The sequence below is a fragment of the Rhinolophus sinicus genome, chromosome 4, assembly GCF_057876585.1.
Source record: "Rhinolophus sinicus isolate RSI-liver-muscle chromosome 4, RSI-T2T, whole genome shotgun sequence".
In the NCBI taxonomy this organism is placed as follows: domain Eukaryota; kingdom Metazoa; phylum Chordata; class Mammalia; order Chiroptera; family Rhinolophidae; genus Rhinolophus; species Rhinolophus sinicus.
This window is the reverse complement of record NC_142504.1, coordinates 19,293,998-19,317,038: the sequence shown is the minus strand read 5'-3', so window position 1 is coordinate 19,317,038 and position 23,041 is coordinate 19,293,998. Positions and strand designations below refer to the sequence as shown.

The 23,041-nt window shown below is 37.2% G+C and overlaps 1 protein-coding gene across 1 annotated transcript in view; it reads left to right on the top strand.

Moving 5' to 3' along the window:
* The window catches only part of ABCB5 (ATP binding cassette subfamily B member 5), a 92,874-nt gene that overhangs the window by 20,779 nt on the left and 49,054 nt on the right, over window positions 1-23,041 (top strand). The window contains exons 12-15 of the mRNA XM_019726706.3: window positions 237-440; window positions 8,876-9,046; window positions 18,722-18,883; window positions 20,425-20,565. Coding sequence (XP_019582265.3) covers window positions 237-440; window positions 8,876-9,046; window positions 18,722-18,883; window positions 20,425-20,565 — 678 coding nt within the window. The remainder of the gene's footprint in view (window positions 1-236; window positions 441-8,875; window positions 9,047-18,721; window positions 18,884-20,424; window positions 20,566-23,041) is intronic.

Below are 23,041 nucleotides of genomic sequence, written 5' to 3'. Positions count from 1 at the left end.
AAGCCAGTTGTTTTTGTTTTTGTTTTTGTGTTTTGAGATTTTGGAGATTCCCATCTACCAGAAAAAAAGTCTCCTAACAATACATTGATATGTGCTGTAAATATTTTATCAAAATATAGTCAGTCTTTGATTCCTGAAATACCCTGCTTCTCAGCTTGTTTTCAACTAGTAAAAAATACTTTAAACCCAATGCAATGAAAAGCTTTGCAACATGATTCATTTCTTTGCTTTGGCAGATCACAGTGGATGGCAATGACATCAGAACTTTAAATGTACAGCATTACCGAGAACATATTGGTGTGGTCAGCCAAGAACCTGTTTTGTTTGGGACAACCATTAATAACAATATTAAATATGGACGAGATGGCGTGACCGATGAAGAGATTGAGAAAGCAGCAAAGGACGCAAATGCTTATGAGTTTATAATGGAGTTTCCCAATGTAAGTACCCTATGTAGACTATGTCCTTAGCTTAGAGCTAAAGCACTACAATATTCTAAAATGAAATAACAAAACAATAAGTTCTACAGAATAGAGGGGTGTGATTAATTTTCAGGTTGTACTAGATGAAACATCTGTAAATGAGAGAGCATGGTAAGAACCAAAAGAAATGCATCATTGAAAAGTAAATTTTAAAAACCATGTTTAGTTCTAATTGATTCTCACTGTAAATGGAAAAGAAAAAAAAACTGAAAGTTGTGTTAAAATATAACATTATATGAGACAAAATCATCAAAGCTGAGAAATGATGTCTGCAAAATGTTGATTTGCAAGGCCATCTTGTGGCTAAGAGTGGGAATGTCACACAGAATGTTGAGATTGGTTCTGTAATAAGGCAAAACGAAAACTGATTGTTTTTAGGAGCACATGGAGTTAATATTGGACAAGAAATGTGAAATCTTACTTAGAAAGATATATAATAAACTAAAATTCTTGGTATTAGGACTTATCAGATCCTAATGGATATTTAGAATTGGTAGTTGTAAAACCATTTATTTACATTTCCTAAAGTATTTATTCATCAGTATCACCTGGAAATGTTGTGGGGAGCACCCTGTGAAATATGAAAGGGGGGAGATCCAAGATGGCAGAGATAAACACTGTGCCTGCTTCCTTCCATGAACACATTAAAATTACAACTAAATTATAGGACAATAAACCTGGAGGACCATCTAAAGTCTAGCTAAACAGAAGTTCTATAACTAAGGATATAAAGAGGAAGCTACGTCAAGACTGGTAGGGGCAGAGATGCAAAACAGCCTGGTCCCAAACCTCTGTATGATGTTTGAGAATCAGGAGGAATAGCTCAGCTATGATGTTTCTTCTCAGAGTAACGAGGGACCCCAGCTCCACACCAGACTCCCCAGCACGAGTACTAGTGCCAGGAAGAGGAGCCCCCCACAACATCTGGCTATTAAATCAGTGGGGATTCTGACCATCCGAGTAGGAAAAAGGCTGTGGGAAACACAGATGTCCTCTTAAAGATCCCGTGGAGAGATGACTTGCAGTCAGTCAGGCTGGGCTCCAGCAAAGGGACAGTGACTCAGGGTGCATTGGTGGCACACAGGGGGGCAGACTGAGGTGTGTAGCTTTGAGGCGAGGTCTGGAGGACAGTCGCCATTTTCCCTCTGAGAGGTCCTTCTCCTGTGCAGCCGGCTGGTGGGCACCATCTTTTCTGTGTGAGACCTCCCCCACATGGCCAAATCTGAATTGGTCTGGTGACTCACTGGGACTCTTCCCTACCCCACTCCCCCAATACCAGAGTCACTTTCTCTGCAAGCAGTCAGCCCTGCCCAACTTGCACTATTTCTTATAAAGCAATCAGAGTCTGCAGACCCCAGGCAGGCAGCAACTGGCCTCAATGTGCTCTGAAACTTTTGCTGAGTAGCTCCAGGCTCAGCACTGGCACCAAACCAGAATCTACATTAACCTGGTGAACACAACTCTTTCCACTCTAGTAACTCTAGAGACCCTGCCTCACCCAACTCACATACCACACAAGGCTTTATCAGTGGCTGAACCTTGAGGGAGCTGGCAGGTGGTAGCAGACCTCGGGGTGTCCTGGCTTTTTGCAGAGCTACACCAGGCCCAGTATTGGTGGCAGCCATGCTCCATTCACAGTTTGGCCTCTCCCACGTGCCTTCAGGTTTAGCACAGGCAGCAAACAACTGCAGATCACTTTGTAGCTCCTACCAGATAGTCCCCAGCCAGTCACAGGCAGTGAGTGATTTGGGGCTGCCCCAAAGCCCCTCCCAAGAGGCCCCAGAACCAACATACTTGCGGTTTGGCTTCAGAGCACAGCAGAGCACGGCCAAGTTATCCCCCAAGCAGCACACACAAATGGTAGTCTCAATAAGCACCAGAGTCAACTGGGGCAAATTCCACTCAGTGGGATAAGCCCACTACACAGCAGCCTGTAAGTTGTGCTCGTGGCCAAACTCCACAGCCTCAGAGTCAGTCCCACCCACTGATGTGCCAATAGCAGTCAAGGCTCCACTATAACAGGAAGGTGCACACCACCCACACAAGGCACCTGGAAGACCTAGAGCAGGTGACCAGGGAGACTGTGCCAGGGCCCTATAGGATACCTACTACCTAAGGCCACCCAGCTAAGACTGGGAGACATAGCAGTTGTACCTAATACATAGAAACAAGTACAGAAAGGCAGCCAAAATTAGGAAACAAAGAAATACATCCCAAATGAAAGAACAGGAGAAAATGCCAGAAAAAGAACTAAATGAAATGGAGGCAAGCCACCTACCATATACAGAGTTAAAAAAAATCGTTATTAGGATGCTCAAGGAGCTTAGTGAGAACTTCAACGAAGAGATTGCAAGTATAAAAAGGACATAGAAACAATAAAAAAGAACCAGTCAGAAGTGAAGAATACAATAACTGAAATGAAAAATGCACTAGAAGGAATCACCAGCAGAGTAGATGAAGCAAAGGATCGAATCAACAATTTGGAAGACAAGGTAACATAAAACACCCAATTGGAAAAGAAAAAAGAATCCAAAATAATAAGGCTAGTTTAAGAGACCTCTGGACAACATCAAGCATAACAACATTTGCATCATTGGAGTACCAGAAGGAGAAGAGAAAGCAAGGGATGGAGAACCTGTCTGAAGAAAAAATGACTGAAAATTTTCCTAACCTAGTGAAGAAAATAGACATACAAGTCCAAGAAGTGCAGAGAGACCCAAACAAGATGAACCCAAACAGACCCACACCAAGACACTTTATATTAATAATTAAAATGGCAGAGGTTAAAGACAAAGAGACAATACTAAAAGCAGCAAGAGAAAGGCAACTAGTAACTTATAAGGGAGCTCCCATAAGATTGCTAGCTGATTTCTCAACAGAAATTTTGCAGACCAGAAGGTATGGCACAGAATATTCAACATGATGAAAAGCAAGAACCTGCAACCAAGATTACCCAGCAAGGCTATCATTTAGAATCGAAGGACAGATAAAGAGCTTCCCACACAAGAAAAAGCTAAAGGAGTTCATTGCCACCAAACCAGTATTACAAGGACTGTTAGATGCGCTTCTTTAAGATGGAGATGGGCGTGGCAGGGGAAGACCAAAATTATGAATAATAAAATGGCAACTGCTACATATCTATCAGCAATTGCTTTCAATGGATTAAATGCTCCAATCAAAAGACCAGTCATAGGAGGGCTGAATGGATTAGAAAACAAAACCCCTATATATGATGCCTACAAGAGACTTACTTCAGATTGAAAGATACAGACAGAAAGTAAAGGGATGGAAAAAGATATTTCATGAAAAAAAAAAAAAAAGCTGGGGTAGTAGTACTTATACCACACAAAATAGACTTTAAAACACAGGCCATAATGAGATAAAGAAAAACACAGTAATACCACCTCTGGGTATTTATCCGAAAAAACCCAAAGCACCACTAAGAGGGGACATGTGCGGATGTAAGTAAATCATAGGGAATATAATCAATAATATGGTAATAACTAGGTATTGTGCCAGGTGGGGACTAGACTATTCAAGGGGATCACTTCTTAAATTATATAAATGTCTAACCACAATGCTATTCGCCTGAAATTAATATTAAATAATATTGAATGTCAACTGTAATTGAAAAATTAAAAAGAGTGGGAAGGTGAGGGTGAATAAGAGGTCCAAATTTCCAGGTATAAAACAAATAAGTCATGGAGATGTAATGTACAGCACAGGGAATATAGTCAATAATATTGTGATAACGTGGTACAGTGTCAGATGGTTGCTAGACTTACCATGGTGATCACTTCTTCAGGTATGTAAATGTTGAATAACTATGGTGTACACCTGAAACTAATATAATATTGCATATTAATTATATTTTTAATAAAAATCTTTAAAAAGAAAGAAATATGAAAGGATGAGATTGGAAATTAAAATATAAAGTTCCACCATCCCAGAAGGCAACAATGAGGAAAAAGTTCATTTTAATGGATATATTTTACAAACCATACTCTGTGGGTCATAATAATTTTTTTCTTTTTTTTTTTATGTAAAAACTTTTGTTATGCCAGTAATTTCCTCCTGTCCCCATTACTTAGGGTCATAATTAGGACAGCAAACTCATTAAAGGCTTGAGATCATTCTTTGCCTTATTGTTTGGGAAAACAGCCTTCCTTTATTTGACATTTTGACACTTATAGTGATTTCCTTTCCTCTGAACACCAATGATCTTCAGTTTCCCTCTTGGAATTAGGGAGCTTCCTGGTACCCTTAAATTATACCCTGTGAGTTACTACTTGCTTTTTCTAAAAGTCCAATATTTACACAAAGATGTTCCTTGCTATAAATAGAATAGTAAATCCTAAAGATATAACCCAAAGAAGAAATTAAAGATACTGGCTTACGATGATGGAGCCTAAATTACAGAGAAATAAGAATAAACACAATAATAAATAAAAATTCCAAAAGTGGTTAACTCATATAGGTGAAAAATTAGGGAAAGCTGTGCTCAAAATTAAATACCATTACTTTTATGATACTTCTATGATATACACATATTTTTTAATTAATATATTAGTATTAACTGATACTTGCTAGCCTTTTCCCATAAACAACCATGAAAATGGCTAAAATATATGAAGCATAGGACAATTGTTCCCAAGCATTGAATGAAAGGTAGCACAAAACTGTGATACCTGAAAAAAAAGAAGTTCATGAAGAAAGTCTATGCGTTTGTAGCATTCTGCCTGGGAACAAATTTCTGACCACATCTCTGAACTAGAATCCAGAGAGAACATAGCATCCCACTGAGCTGACAGGCAGAGATAGAATTTCAGGACAGCTTAGGCCAGGGGTGTCCAAACTGCAGCCCGTGGGCCAACTGTGGCCCATGATCCATTTTTAATTGGCCTGCAGCAAATTCCAAAAATATATTTAGTTTACTTAAATAAACCAGGTGAGGCAATACGTACTTCACCTCAAGTGAGTGGCACGGCTATTTGTGTATTTTACCGCATATGGCCCTTGGTAAAAAACGTTGAAAAAGTTTGGACACCCCTGGCTTAGGCAAACAGACAGTGAGAGAGCTGTGAATTGATGTGGGGGCAGAAGGCCATGTAGGCATCCCTTGGAAATCTTTGAGGATAAGACTACCCAAGGCTTGCCAGACAGCAGCTGCTACAAAGCTGAGAGTAGAACAGAGATATTAGAAGTCAAGTAGGATGGTGGGGATGTTGAAAGCACAGCCCAGCCAGAGTGGAGAAATCACATTAACCCTTTTTAATACCTCAGGCATGTAGCTGAAACACCATTGAAAGCTACACCTTAGGAGTAAAGACCACACCTTAAAGTAAGGCTGACTCCAGACCTGCCTTAACAAATCCTAGAACCAAGCCATGACAAGATCCCCAAAGGAGAGAGAACTTAGAGTTTGGGTCCTGACAAGTTTCAAGACTTTCTACAGATTCACCCCAACAAAGCATAAAACCAATTTTACATAAGTTCAGGATGATAACTCAGAACAAAACTCAACATTTTTTTCAGAAGAAATAAACTTCAGAGTATCTCCAATATATGCACAGAATTCAGTATCTATTCTATAATAACTAGACAAACAAAGAAATAGGAATGTATGATCCACAGTCAAGAAAACATAGCCTAAATGTGTATGCAATTCAGAAAGTCTTCAAAATGCTTGAGGCAAAACCTGATACATCTGAAAGGAGAAATAGACAAATCCACAATTTTAGTTGAAGTCTTTAGCACTCAATAGAACAAATAGGCAGCACTAAAAAGAAATGAGTTTTCAAGTTATGGAGAAACTTTAAATGCATCTTACTGAGTGAAAGAAGACAATTTGAAAAGGCTGTATTCTGTATGATTTGAACTGTATGACATTCTGGAAAAGGCAAAACTATAGAGACAGTAAAAAGATGAGTGGTTGCCAGGGGTTGGGGGGAGTGGGAGGGATGAATAAGTGGAGCACAGAGAATTTTTAGGGTATTGAAAATACTCTGGGGGCGGCCGAATGGCTCAGTTGGTTAGAGCGCGAGCTCTGAGCAGCAGGGTTGCTGGTTCGATTCCCACATGAGCCAGTGGGCTGCGCCCTCCACAACTAGACTGAAGACATGAGCTGCTGCTGAGCTTCCAGAGGGGTGGCCAGGTGGCTTAGTTGGTTAGAGCACGAGCTTTCACAATAAGGTTGCCAGTTCAATTCCCACATGGAATGGTGGGCTGCACCCCCTGCAACTAAAGATTGATAACGGCAACTGGACTTGGAGCTGAGCTGTGCCCTCCACAAATAGATTGAAGGATAACGACTTGACTTGGAGCTGATGGGCCCTGGAAAGAAACACAATATTGGGGAATATTATTCCCCAGTATTCCTCAATAAAAAACAAAAAATTTTTAAACCTTTAAAAAAAAAAAGAAAGAAAATACTCTGTATGGTACCATAATGGTGGATACATGTCATTATACATTGTACAAAAGCATAGTATGTACAACACCCAGAGTGAATTCTAATATAATCCATGGACTTTGGGTGATTATGATGTGTCAATTAGGTTCATCAATTGTAACAAACATACCACTCTGGTGGAGGATGTTACTGAGAAGCCAGTCTATGCATGTGTCAGGGCAGGAGGAATATGGGAAATCTCTTTACCTTCCTCTCAATTTTGTTGTGCGCCTAAAACTGCTCTAAAAGAAAGTGTTTTTTTTTAAAGTATGCACTGTATAATTCCATTCATATGAAGTTCCAGAACTAGTGAAATTAATTTATAGTGATTAAAGTCAAATCAGTGGTACTCTGAGGCAGGGTGTGGGTTTTGACTGGAAAGCGTCATGAGGAAACTTTCTAGGTTGATGGAAATATTCTGTATTTTTATTGGGGTGGTGATAGCATAGGTATACTCATTTGTCAAAACTCAGAACTCATTTAAAAATCCTTAAAATGAGTGCATTTTATTGGGTGCCTAATGTTTATGGATGCATAATTATTAAATTATTCCTCAACAAGGTTTATATTTTTTAAAAATGTGAAGGTCAGACCTAAAAATTAAAGGTTTAGATAGAATACTTAAATTTATATCCTTGAAGAAATGAACTTTGGATCAGGGACTTAATCCAATAGAATATTGCTAACCATGGTATACTAGTTCTAGAAGTTACCTCCAACCTCGGATATCTAAAGATACCATGTTTCCCCGAAAATAAGACCAAGCCAGACCATCAGCTCTAATGCATCTTTTGGAGCAAAAATTAATATAAGACTTATACTAATATAAGACAGGGGGGCCGGCCCTGTGGCTCAGGTGGTTAGAGCTCCATGCTCCTAACTCCGAAGGCTGCCGGGTCTATTCCCACATGGGCCAGTGAACCACAAGGTTGCTGGTTCAACTCCTCGAGTCCCGCAAGGGATGGTGCAGCGCCCCCTGCAACTAAGATTGAACACGGCACCTCAAGCTGAGCTGCTTCCCGGATGACTCAGTTGGTTGGAGCACGGGCTCTCAACCACAAGATTGCCGGTTCGACTCCCACATGGGATGGTGGGCTGTGCCCCCTGCAACTAGAAAATGGCAACTGGACCTGGAGCTGAGCTGCGCCCTCTACGACTAAGACTGAAACGACAACAACTTGAAGCTGAACGGCACCCTCCACAGCTAAGATTGAAAGCACAACTTGACTTGGACAAAAGGCCTGGAAGTACACACTGTTCCCCAATAAAGTCCCGTTCCCCTTCCCCAATAAAACCGGGTCTTATATTAATTTTTGCTATATAATGTAAGACCAGGTCTTATATTAATTTTTGCTCCAAAAGATACATTAGAGCTGATGGTCTGTCTCGCTCTTATTTTTGGGGTAACACGGTAGCCCCATTGTTAAAGATGCATATACAAAAAAGAGAAAAAGACCTAAATCGTCTCCCAAAATTGAAAAAAGTTTTGAGGGGAAGTTTGTTTTGCAGTAATTTTTCATAATATTTTTCAGAATATCCAGGAAGGAGATTGTGGATAATACATTAAATTGCTAATAAACATTTTGAATAATAGTTAAGTAGATGTTTGTATTATAGTGTTCTTTTAAAGATATCAATGCATTCTAAAAATATCTTAAAATCTTTGAAAATTGGTTCAATTATTAATCTTTCTACAATCCTTGATTATACGTTCTCATTTCTTTTAGCACTACCCAAATTTTTCTTAGGTCCTCTCTTCACTAGACTCTTCTCTTTTTAAATAGTTGTTTGTTTTTACAAAGAATAAGTTAAAGGCCAAAACCAGGCAGGCTGAAGAGATTAAGCTGGTATTAAAACATAACTGTGATTGTTTGTCATTTCCTTTTCTAATCATTTGATCAGTCCACCTTCTGTTTCTGTGCTCTTTCCTATGTTTCATTAGAAACGTAATACGTTGGTAGGGGAAAAAGGAGCTCAAATGAGTGGAGGACAGAAACAGAGAATCGCGATTGCTCGAGCTTTAGTTCGAAACCCGAAGATTCTGATCTTAGATGAGGCTACATCTGCCCTAGATACAGAAAGCGAAACAGTTGTTCGAGCTGCGCTGGAGAAGGTAAGTGAGCAGACACATTTCTTGGTTTCATATTCCTGGTTCAGCATTGTTCTTAAATAAAAAAGTATAGCTATATATTAGATTATTTATTAAATTTAGAGCCCTCCTTAATGTATGGGTTCAGGGTGTTCACCCTTGTTAAAACTCAAGTGATGGTTATAGGAAGTGATTTGGAGCAGAGAAGAAGATGCTATAATTGGTGCTAAAAACATACATGAGGCTGCTATTCAAGCAGTCATCCCATATATGTTTGCATTCCAACTGTCTTCAATTTCTGCTTCCCCACGGTAACCCCACACCACTACCACCATCATGACATAACCACATCCACCTTTGCCATGATGAGAATGTCATGTGTTGCCCATGATATTTCTTATTTTCATACGATGAACAAGTGATATGAAAATTTATGTCTATTTTGGAAACTTTGATAATTTGATCTGTTCTCAACACAGCAGCCAAGTGATGCTATTAAAATGTAAATTTGATCACGTCATGCCTCTGCTTCAAATCTTCCAGTGGCTCCTTATCTCACTCTTCACTCTAAATAAAAACCAAATTCCTTACAGTAAGCTACAAGGTTCTCTGGAGTTGGATGCCACACTCCTTCTGGAACTTCGCATCCCACCACTCTCTCCACATTAGCTGCTCTTTAAACACGCCATTACACTTTTTATCAGCTAACATACTACATATGTATTTTTTATTTTGTTGTCTCTCTTCCTCCACTGGAATGTCAACTCTCTGGTGGCAAAGATTTTGAGTGGTTACCTGCAGTGTCCCAGCACTAGAACAACGCCTGGCCCTTAGTAGAGAGCCAATGAATATTTGTTTAATGGATTTTGCATGAGTGTGATTCAGAATAGTTCCAAGGCCTGAAGTGCTCTTTTCTGGATTTCTTAATTTAGGCTTACTATAAACTAGTTTTGCTTCACTGATCTTGATCAAGAGGGGCATCTGGGGTCAATGGATAAAGAGTTATGCCACAAGCTACAGGGTTCCTCTCTGCTCCTGGTTTGGACCTGGCATGCTGATACAGCAGGCCTCCAGGCTGTCCCACTATGAGGAGCTTGGCCATGAACATCTGCTGGTCACTGGGGAAGCAGAGGAAGCCCACCCTCATTTTGGAACAAAGCCTGTAAAAGCCCTGTCAAATGTTAAAGTGGTATGCAAATCTAAGGAATAATTATTAAGGGAGTTTCAGCTATACCACATAAACAAGGAATCTTTAAAAAGGCACTTTGCTCATTATGAGGAAAGTCTTTCCATCACAGTTTTATTCTTTGAAGAAGAGACAGAGCTGGTTTTGTTGAAGTGCTCGTGGACTTTTCTTTATCATCAGTGTTCTTTCCCACTATGATGCTCTGTTGGTCTTTCTCCAAGACTCCTTATATTATATTTATACTACTGGGAGAACTGAACAATAAGAAAAGTGGTATATTACATTAAGCTGTGGGTTACTTTATTAAATTAAGCCCTAAGAAGTGGTATTCCAAAGTTGAAGTTAATTATTGCGCGCACACACACACACACACACACACACACACACTTACACATAGTTTGGTGTGTCTATACCTCACTCTCTCTTTATATATGGAATTGGGGATTTTTTAGATTTCTTTCTTCTTTTTTTTTTTTTTTTGGTTGTTTTTTGTTTGTTTGTTTGTTTGTTTGTTTGTTTGTTTTTTACTATTTGTAACAACACTATAATAATTGGGAATAGAAAGGGGATTTCTGCAAGGGGATTTCCTTGGTTGGAATTTAGCCAGGAGAGCAAAGGTAACACAGACATGCCCTCATTCCCCAAGCATCATGGGATATTTTATGGACCTGCTTAATTAAGCTCATATTTGTAAGGGATGGTATTAAATTATAAGCCATTAACTTATTTTAGAGTAGTGCTTCTCCCTCTTTGCTAGATCAGGGCCCCATTGAAAAATCTTACTATGAAAGGGAAAAATGAACCACTATAACTCTTCAGAAAAATCTGCAAATGCACTTACACACAAAGATTTACATATAATATTAAGGGCTCCATGCCTCCTCCCGGAGCCATTCATAAATTATTATTTTAGGTGTAATAAAGGAATAAATGGATAATAATAGCTAATCCTTACAAGAACCCACCCAATGAGGCAAGAACGCTTATTCTCCTACTTTATGATGTGCACACTGAAACACAGGAGGGCTGAGTAACAGCTGGGCAACAGTGGCCAGAACCTAGACAGTCAGCCCTCTAGCTCATTCACATAACCGTCATGCTATACAGCATCAACATCATACATCTGCTAGGGACTGAAGGTAGATCTGAAGCCAGATCACTCTGCAAAACTAGCCTCTTATTAAACATAGAATTACTACATGATCCAGCAATTCCATTTCTGGGTATATACCCCCAAAAATTGAAAGTAGGGACTCAAACAGATATTTGTACACCAGTGTTCACAATAGCATCATTCACAATAGCCTAAAGGTAGAAACCCAAATGTCCACCAACAGATGAATGGATAAACAAAATTTGGTACACACACACACCCACACACACACAATGGAATAGTACTCAGTCTTAAAAAGGAAGGAAATCCTGACATATGCTACAATATGGATAAATCTTGAAGACATTATGCTAACTGAAATAAGGCAGATGCAAAAAGACAAACACTGCATGGTAACACTAATATGAGATACCTAGAATAGTCAAGTTCATAGACAGAAAGTAACACAGAGGTTACCAGAGGCTGAGAGAAAAGGGGAATTGAGAGTTATTGTTTAAAGGGTACAGAGTTTCAGTATAGAATGAAGGAAAAGTTGTGAAGATAGTAGTGGTGATGGTTGCACAACAATGTGAATGTACTTTATGCCACTTAATTATACACTTAAAAATGATTAAAATTCATTCAAAATTTGTGTATATTTTACTACAAAAAAATAGCAATCTAAGCCTGGGTATAAAAGAATAGTGATACAGAAGGAATTAGCCTTAGATCTGGGAGGACCCTACCCCTTAAAAATGGTTAGAATGGTAAATTCCATGTTATACATATTTTACCAAAATTTTTTTTAAAAAAGAAAGAGAAAAATCTGGCCTCTTCCCAAAACCACACTGCCCTCCTGGGAAAGAAACTCAAACCATACCCCAAATTGAGGATCTTATATAGGCTTATAATAGACTCACTTTTGTCCATTTACGCTGCTTGTTTTGATCCTATTAAATATATAGGTACTGGATTTTTATTTCACAAATGAATTTAAATTATTATTATTTAGCAGGATATTTCAAATTTTTGAAAATATAATAAAAAGCCTTAAAAATATATGATTTTTCCATGATATGGATAAGTATCTTGGTGATTTCTGTAAATTTAAATTATTCCTAAGTTTTATCCTCCCCCACAAATAAAGAAAATTCCTATATAAGATTGATTTTCATAATTGCTACCAAATCAGACATCTCTAATGTATTAGTTATTGGTCAGCATTCTGGTGAAGGTAAAATATCCTTCCTGGAAGAAACATGAGCTTTTTTTGTAGCATTTTTCTCTCCTTGCCCACCATCATTTACTTTTCTTGTAACATTATCCACAAATATTAGCTTGTCAATAAAGTTAAATGAAGAGCAAAGGTATTAAATGACTAAATAATTTTATTATCGCCACTTGTTAACTTATTTAGAAGTCAGAATGAAGAGATTTCAGGCTACAAAAAGAAAATGTACTATAGAGTATTATTCCTTGTTACTAATTAGACAGTACACGTGGCATCATCTCAGCAAAGAATTTAGATATTGAACGTGTCTCCCTTTCTAAAGGCTCTTAGCCTAAGCATATATATTCACATGAGTAGATTCCTGCAAGTTGAAAGGAAGGGGTCGAGGAGCAAAATATCAGCCTTCTAAGTGCCTGATATTTTGCCATTTGTCATCCTATTTTACTAAACAGAAAGCATTCTTGGACAGGTGAAGTGACCTGACAGTAATTTCACATTATTTAGCTATGGAACCAGTGTTGACCCAGAAGAAGCCAAGCTAACTGGCTTTCAGCATCATAATGAAACCCTGTATTTCTCATATGACTACCATCGAGACCTTCTTATAACAGATGGTCAATTAAAATTTTGTAACTAAAAGAGGTGGAAATCTATAAAGGAGTAGTGAGAGGTTTTTCAGACCGTATTCTTGGAGAAATGGGGGACTAAGGTTTTCCAGGAGCCTCTAGAGAAGTGGGAGAAGGTGGGGAGGTGGGTTGGATGAGCAGGTAGGATTCCCCCACTCAATTCAAACCAAACAACTACCCATTAATCTGTATAGCTTATTTAAATATATCAAGTTTCCACATGTGCTTTCATTTGATGAAATTATTTTTCACCTTTAAAAATAAAGAAGAAAAAAAAAAACATTTGAAGACCACAGGACTGTGTCATCAAGCATATGTCATCAGTGGACCCCAATCCACCTGAGGCAACCATCTAACTGGCAGTCAGTGGGAATTGTGTTCTCACAGGTTTCCCACCCACACTTGCTGTGGGACACCAGAACTCTGTGTTTACAGGCTTCCCAGAGAGTATATTATCCCTGATAATTGACCCAGCAGTCAAATGTGGTCCCTCTCAAGTGCTTCCAGCTCTGCATAGCTCTTTCTTTTCCTGTTGCTCACCTTTATTCAAAGCTCATTACCACCACTAGTGAGAAGCTAGCTGGTCTCCTCAGCCTCTTATCTCTGCCCAAGCAATTCTGCCAGGGATGTTTTAAAGCACCCTGTATTTCAAAGTCCAAGCTAATTACCTGGTGATTTATGGTTGTGCATGGAATTGTGAAGTAATCTGAAAAATGCCAGCAAAGTGTCAAGCAGAGACCTATCTTCCTGTTGACCTTCCTTTGGTCAAATACCTAATTGTTTGGCTTTTAGCTTTTTATAAACTGAAGGAGGAAAAGAGATGATAGGAAATTCTTTCAGATTGGTACTATCTAGAAGAAATAATAGCAATAAAGTCATATTGAAAAGTTACCACAAATGTTTCAGCATTGCTACTTACCTACTATGCAGACTGGCATCCATTACTTACCTTCTTTGAGCCTCAGTTTACCTATCTCTCAGAGGGATATAAGCATACTTTCCCAATCTGCTCACAGGACTATGTAAGCAAAACCAAATAGGGAAATGTTAGTTATAGAACATTTAAAACTCTAATATTCTTTAAAATACAAGATATTCTCAAAAGTAACAATGATTTTTGCCTTCAGTAATTAACAATTAGCGGTAATATTGTTTGACCAATTGATGGATGACTATTTCTGTGGCCTTCCTACTTCTTTTTTAAAGATAACGGAACTGACACAGAGATGCTGAGAGCATAAATAACTATTCTATCTACTCCATGTGACAGGAGATGTAGATAAAATATAATATAAATTTAGATGCTTTGAATAATAATTTGAGTCTGATTATTAGAATGTTATTAAGATCATGACAAGACGGGACCCTGCCTTGGACAGATGTTAAACTATCCTTTTTTCCTTATTTTTTAATCCACCTGTTTAAAGGACTCTCTTAATATCCATGCTTGGGACAAACTGAGACACACCTACATGGAAACCTTTTTACCTTTACCAATGGTCAGCTACATAGTCTGTGGGGCCCACTGAAAAATGAAAATGTGGGGCTTCTTGTTCAGAAATGATTAAGAATTACAAGATAGCAGCAGCAGAGCATTAAGCCAACAGTGGGACCCTCCTCAGCACAGGGCCTTCAGTAACTGCATAGTTCATACGTCCATGAAACTGGTCCTGCCGAAGGTCTCTGTCCTGCCACCACAACTAGAACGAACTTTAAACTGACGGTGATGCAGTGACCTAGCCTCACCTCTAAACCTCAGGCATCATTCTTCATTACTTACCTGAATTATAATGTTCTTGTCAGCTTAGGCTAGTATAAAATGTGCATGCATGTACACAGACACATCGTGTATGTATATGTATATACATATATTGAATATGTGTATATGTATTTATGTATTCCTGACATAACTAGGTGTATGACATTTACTGGTGAGTACATTTCAGAAACCAAAATTGATGACAATATCTGCTTAACGCAGAAGATTAGTTTTGATGAGTCATAATGTCTCCATCACCAATCCTATTTACCTAAGAAATTTTAAAAATTAAAGTCCAAGTAGAATACCTAATTTAGGTGGTAACCACCTCTCTATTGTCATTTGTAACCTGAGTAATACATGGCTCCTTTTTAATTTTCCTGACCCTAGACCATAAATTCAAAAGGTTTCAAGTTATAATCACATGACCCCATCTCTCAGTTGTCCTGAGAAAGTTCCAATTTGCTCCTTTTGTCCCATTCAAGAGTGTCCTGGTTTGGATGATACTTTAGATAGTCACCCTAACATAAATTAAATATATCAGAATGTATTTTTCTTCTTTTTTTATTTTAAATAAGATGCTATAAAAATAATAGTAAAAATGACCTCTAATCATAACAATGTAACTATTTTCAGTTTTTCATAATAACCTCTATTTGTTGCTTGTGTGTGTGCATACATATGAATATATATATTATATTATATATATATTTGTATGTACTATATATTATATATTCGTATGTACAATGTATATAATATAATATATATGTGTGTAATTTGTATTATATGTATATATAAATATATTATATATACAATATGTTGTATATATAAATGTATTATATATTTATATATATATACATATATACATATATGCATACATATATATACATACATATATATGTATACATATGTATATATCATAGGAAAAAGCTATTGAAAGTAGAACATACTTTTCCAAATTAACTTTCTTGCTTTTAAACAAAAATGAAATACAGGTACATTAAATAAAAATGAAAAACCCAAGAGAAGAAGAATACAACTCATAGGTCCAATAATTAAATACAGACACTATTAATATTTTGATGTCTTTCTATCTGTATGTCTTTTTCTGTGGATTGATTTTTAACATAGTTATAACATGATGCATACTTTTTTCCTGCATTTTTCCATATAACATTGTATCATAAATATGTTTCCACATTATTATTTAATTTTAATCACTATTGTTTTGAAAAGTTTTCTCTTATAGATTTGCAATAGAGGAATTTGAAAGGAATGCTTATCTGTTGCATTGAGAATATCTACTGCAGTAGAGAGACCCTTTTCAGAGAAGAGAGGGCATCATACCAGATTCTAGTACCAATTCTTCCAGTGTCTAGATGAAGCATTTGAGCAAGCCTCTTAACTTTTTTGAGCTCCAGGTTGCTTCTCTGTAACAGATAAGAATAAAAATAAGAACAATAAAACTAAATATCAGTAATATACCAGTACTGTAGTATTAATAGTTATAATATTATCTATCTATCATCTATCTATCTATCTATCTATCTATCTATCTATCTATCTATCTATCTATATCTATCTATCTGTTCTTAAATACCCAGAAAGTTTTTAGTGTTCCTATAATGTGTCAGAAGTATCAGTTATTGTGCTAGGCATTTACAAATCTACATAGTCAAGACAATCTTGTAGAATAGTAATAAAGCTGAAAGACTTAGACTAATATATATCAAGGCCTATTTGAACTTCATGGTAGTTAAGACAGTGTAACATTGGTGCAGTAATACACAAATTGAATAGAACAGTATACAAAATACAAAAGCAGACACAAAACAATGGTCACCTGATTTAATGACAAAGACAGCTCTTCAGTGCAAAGGAGAAAGGATTACCTTTTCAAAAAATGCTGCTGGGACAATTGGTTATCTATACAATTGTCCCCTTATCTGCAGGGGATATGTTCCAAGTGGATGCCTGAAACTGCAAATAGTAGCAAACCCCATATATACTATGTTTTTCCCTATACATACATACTTATGATAAAGTTTCATTTATCAATTAGGCACAGTAAGAGATTAACAATAACTAATAATAAAATAGAACAACTATAACAATATACTTGTTATAAAAGTTATATGAATGTGTTTTCTCTATCAAAATATCTTTTGAATTATTTATTTCTGGAATTTTCCACTTAATATTTTGAGACCACAGTTGACTGAGGGTAACTGAAACCACTGAAAGCAAAACCATGTATAAGGGGCTAATACTATATGCATTGACTCCTGCTTGACATCACACACAAAAATCAATTTCCCATGGATTATAGATCCAAATGTGAAAGGCAAAATGATAAAGATTGCAAGCTAAAAGATAGAAAAGCATCCACGTAACACTGGAGTAGGTAAAGATTTGTTAAATGGGACACAAAAAAGTGATAAATTGTAAGAGAATAGTTGATCAGTTGAACTCCACTAAAATTTTTAAATTATATTCATCAAAAGACGCCATTAAGAAAGTGAAAAGACAACCTTGTTGAGTGAAAAAATAATTAATGCATAGTGTCTGACAAAGCCCTCCTATACAGAATATATAAACAGCTTCTGAAAATTGACAAGAAAAAGACAGTTCCAATAGAAAATGAGCAAAAATCTACAGTTCACAAGAGAGAATATCTAGATTATCACTGACCATATGAAAAGTTGTTCACCATTATCAGTCATCAGGTAAATACAAATAAAAGCCACAATATGATAGTACTCACCTACCAGACAAAGACAGAAAGGACCAAGTGTTGGTGAGAATATAGAGTAACCATAATTCTGCATTTTTTGTAGGTTTATAAATTGGAACAACCACCTTGAAAAGCTGTTTGACAAAAAAAGAGCTGAGCATATGACTCAGCATTTCTTCTCCTAGGTATAAAACTAGTAGAGTTGTATACATATGTTTACCAAATAAACATGTATAGGAATTATTCATTATAGAAAAAGCCCTGAAACTACCCAAATGTCAGTCAGCAATAGGACTGATACATTGTGGTATATTTGCACAATCGAATATTTATTCAGCAATAAGAATGATCAATAATTTTATACAACCAAATAGATGCATCTCAAAAACATTATGTTAAACAAAAATGCCCAGACATAGAAGGGTATATACTGCATGATTCCACTGACATAAAATACAAAAAAATTACACTGTTAGAAGTCAGGATGGTGGTTACCATTGGTGTGGGTAAGCAGTAACAAGTGATTGGAAGAGAGCCTCAGGGGGTTTCAGGGTTCTGGTAATGATCTCTTTCTTAATCTGTGTACTATGCATCTGGATGTATTTGGTCTATTAAAGTGTGTTGATCTGTACATTGATGTGTACTTTTCCATATGTATATGTCACTTGTAAAAAAGTTAAAAACATACATAACCTTGAATCTGTACCCAACTAGTAAAGTAATATCCCTACTGCAAATATGAAGAAAATGAGAAATAGTGAGTGTAAGTTGCTTACTTAATTACTTTTAATTACAAATGGCCAGGCAGCTGTTAGGTGTCTCAGATTAAATGGTTTTTATTTTCCTTTCTGGTTCTAAGATACTGTGATTTTATAAATCCACCAATTTGGAATCTCATTAACTTTCTAACTCTTTTTATTTTAATTTCTATTGGCCTTCCTAATCTATTAACGTTTCCAAATTTCTATATGAAAGATAAGATTTTTTGATATTTAAAATATGACAAGTAGTTTCCTTGAATATTGCAGAATTTGTTATTTCTACTAATTTTATACTTATTTTCTTTTTAGGCAAGCAAAGTTCGGACTACGATTGTGGTAGCACACCGTCTTTCCACTATTCAAAATGCAGATCTGATTGTGACCATAAAAGATGGGATGGTGGTGGAAAAAGGAACACATGCTGAACTAATGGCGAAACAAGGTCTATATTATTCACTTGCGATGTCACAGGTAATGTTTACGTGACATAACATTACATTAGCAGGGTTTATTTTTAACTCTTCAGAGATTATACCACACTAGAAAACAGAAGTCCTGAATTATAATTTTAAATTTCTAAATCTTAAAGTAACTAAGGTTTATTCATAGTTCCTCAGTGAAGAAATTCAGTATGTTTAATATCCTCAGCATTGTATTAGTGTTTAGATTTACTGTTGGCATAAAAAATTGTATCATATCATTATTACTAGCATTAGCATTATCCAGTCAAATTTTTCAGAAAAAGTCAAACCATAGAGATTAACACTGTAATTATTTGTCTTGAACATATATGATTATTTATAGATATATTCCTTTAGTGCGTTTCCACATGAAAATGAAATAAAAACAGGTAGAGGTATCTACATACTAAAACTTGTTGTTATTTTGCCTAGCAGCCTTCTCAGGAAAAGGAATTGTCTTTGTGTCCTGTTAAAGCACCTTCTTAGAAAAATTTATGAAGAGAAGAGGTCAAAATTTTATTTTAAACTTGCCACAAAGCAAATAGTTCCTTTAAAATAAGAAGCCAAATAAAAGATTTCTTTTTTGGTAGAGAAATGTATAGAAAAAAAAGTGGTAGCATAGAAGAATGTCTGATTAAAGATATTAGGATAGTGTAAGGTTGGTTAAAGTTCATTGTTCTTTGAAATGACTGATTAACAGTTGTTAAGCTTGTCAAAGAATCAGTGTCCCTGGGAAGCCTTTCATGTGCATATTCTCCTTTGTACCTAAATCTACCGATGTCTTTCATCTCCATTCCCCACCCTGATCTGGGCCACCACCATCCTAAATGGGCTCTTCATTTCTGTCTTGTCCCCCTCCTCCCAGCTCTTCATTGGGTAAGTCACAGATTTATTCACACCACTCAGATAAGCAGAAAATATGTGGCACCTTTATTTCAGTAAAACTGGTCTCGTTTCTCTGGGGAGCAAGAAAAACAAAAACTAGACTTTGAACAACCTGGTTTAGAACTTCATCTGATCCTATGATTTCTTATTGTTTATGAGCTGGCCCCACTGATTTTACTTTTTAATCAGTTTGGAATGGGCGGCAGTGGCAGGCCTGGAAAGTATTGTCTCCTGAGATCTCCTTCAGGCCCAGGACCAGCTTCACATTTAAGGGCCTAGCTGCATGTTATAAATTTATAAGCTCCAAAAAATGCTAGGAAGAAAGGGTCAGAAAGAGAATGTTTGAGTCGTCTCTCTCACAAAGCTCCTTTTACTAAGATCTGCCCCTGCTAGTGGAATAATTGTTTTGGATTAAGGCATTGTTTTCTTCAGTTAATTATACAGATCTTTGGAAAAGGAGGCACAATAAGTTATTGACACTCACTAGCATTTCAGTATGAATTGACTTAACTAGCTCTGTATGAAGCCTGAAAACTTCAGCAGAACTGTACGAGAGTATACCACTTTCAATAAGAGAGACAGTACAGTTTTAGAGGGATGTGCAACAAAGTTCCTTTGAATTTTTAAGGCATTATTCTAATGTAACACGTATATTCTTCCTTTAAGGATATTAAGAAAACTGATGAACACATGGAATCAATGGCATATTCTGCTGAAACAACTACCAGCTCAGTTCCTCTGTGCTCCATGAGTAGCGTCAAGTCAGACTTTCCTGACAAGTCCGTGGAATCTCTTCCATATAGAGAGGTAATGGTTCAACTACCAACATGTTTCCCCCACATGTTCGCCAATGAATTTTGATTTAATCCTTACAATATTTTGAATTTATTTATTATAAAATGTTACTATAGCACTAAATTTACGAAACAAAAGTCTTTCCCAAACTTCACTCTAGCATCACTGTGACACTATAAGAAAGAAGCCCTTAAATAAGACTGCTTGTGTCAGAGGTCATTTTGGGGGCAAGAAATCTAATGAGAATGTTACATTATTCTTTCCTATGAGGCAAACCATGGGTTAAAACAGTGGTTCAGGAAGTGAGGTACAGATACCACCAGTTGTCCTCAAGATCAAGCTGCGTCATGTAAAGACCCAAATCCACTCCACCACCTGGACAGAGATAAACACCAGCCTGTATGGGGTCCAGTCCTCTAATCCCAGGGTACAACCAGAGATGCTGAGGAAAATGTTCAGAGTGTAGGTGGAGGCCCAAAGCAGGTGCTGGGCATGTTAAGAAAAGGGAGGCTGAATGGGGACACAGAAATGAGACATGAGGTAAGATTGGAGATTGAAAAGAGTAGTACTGAGGAGTATGAGATGTAAGGAGGGTTAAAGCAAGGTGGTTTGGACTTGGGGAAAGCCCAGGGTTAGGGGTGAGGAAGCAACCATGAGAACAAGTACCCCTTGCCCAAATGCACAAAGCTGTGTGGGGGAGGGCGCAGGCATCAGTGACCTGGCTGAAACATAGGCCTGTGCTCTTTGGGCTCCATGGTTACTCCTCTACTGACCAAGCCAAGAGCTGAAGAAAGCACTTGGTGGCCAAACACATGAGAAAACTTCACCCTGCAGGCACCTAGCTCTGAAAAAACTGCACAAGCAGAACAGCAGAGACAAAAGCTCACCCTGAAGGAATCTCTCCAGTGAGCCACCGAAAGGGGCAGGAAGAAAAGCTTCCTCCTCTTACAGTGTCTTTCCAGTACCCTCTACTGACAGGACTTGACATCTTGCTACCTGGTAAAGGATAACTGTTTGTCAGGCAAAAGGGTAAATGTGGACCTAAGAGGCAATAAATCAATAACAAGACAGAAGTATCTTAAATACAGGAACAGCAAATACCAGTGCAGAGTTGGGGGTCACAATGCCTAAGGAGGAGAGGATTGGGCAGAGAGGTGTGTGACATACTCAGGGACCAAACCATGTAGTGCTTTGTAGGCTATAATAACAGTTTTGGATTCTATTCTTACTCAAACAGAAAGCCATGAGGGTTTTTAACCAATGATCTGTGACCTACAAGAAATCTTTGGATATAATTCAGAGGCAATGAACCTGAATGGGAAAACTATCACAATTTTTTTTCTACCTATCCTTCATAGAAATTTAATTTATTTTAATTATAAGTGTAAACAACAAAATACAGTAGCATTACCAATGCCTATGATGTCACCAATGAAAATCATAGAACATTTCATATCACATTACAGTTATTACAGGTGCCTTAGAATATATTTACACTTATCACTATTAGATCTTGTTATTTGATGTACTAATAATGAAGCGTATCCATAACTATATCACAACTTTGAATCTCTTGTTAAATATTTTTAATACTATATCTCAATATAATTGGCTTTCTTTGAGATCTAGTGTTATAAATTCTTCTGGGAAAGAGTCCATAGATTTCACCAGTCTTCCAAAAGGGTCTATGAGAAAGCTGGTTAAAAATTGTTGCATCAGAAGGTCTCATCAGAAGAGTGCATGAATTGATTTACCTGATGCGGTTGCCAGGTAGAGAATGGTGTTTGGGAGCCAGAGTGAGACCAGGGAGAACAGGGCAGGGAAGAGATGATGGTGGCTAAGTAATGGACTGGATGGGCCTGACTAAAGCTGTCTAAGGAGAAATAAAGTATAGGTGGAAAAGCAAGTATGACAGGACATTGAGACGTAGGACACCATAAAATTTAAATTCAGATAAAAAAGCAGTAGCCAGCAAACGAGCTTAAAGAATGGCTGGACAATAAAAGGAAAGCCAAGAAAGTGTGGTACCATAGAAGCCAACTAAGAAAAGTAGAACAAAAAGAGAAAGACATAATTTGGGTCAATTGCTGTGAAAACCAGATGAAATTAGATTTCTCCTTCTAGCTAAGATAGGTTAACAGGTATTAGATTTTCCTTCCTGCTTGAAATACCCAAGAAACTGGACAAAATATGTGAACTAGTTTTCTAACATTGGACATCAGGCAAAACAAGACAGTGATCCCTAAGAAAGAGAAAAATTAGATGAACCTTATCATTGACCCAGGTTAGTGTTTGGGTAGTTTTCAAGCCTCAGAACTGGAAGGGAAAACCCAACAGAGCCTAGGAGGTGAAAGCAGAGAATCTTCAGAGCAAAAAACTGGAGAGGAGAGAGTTTCTCGGAGAGAGGGAAAGAGTTACAGAGATCAGCAGAGGTTTTCCCTTGAGTCTTCATCTAAGTACTGATTCGTACATTTATTGAGAAAACTGG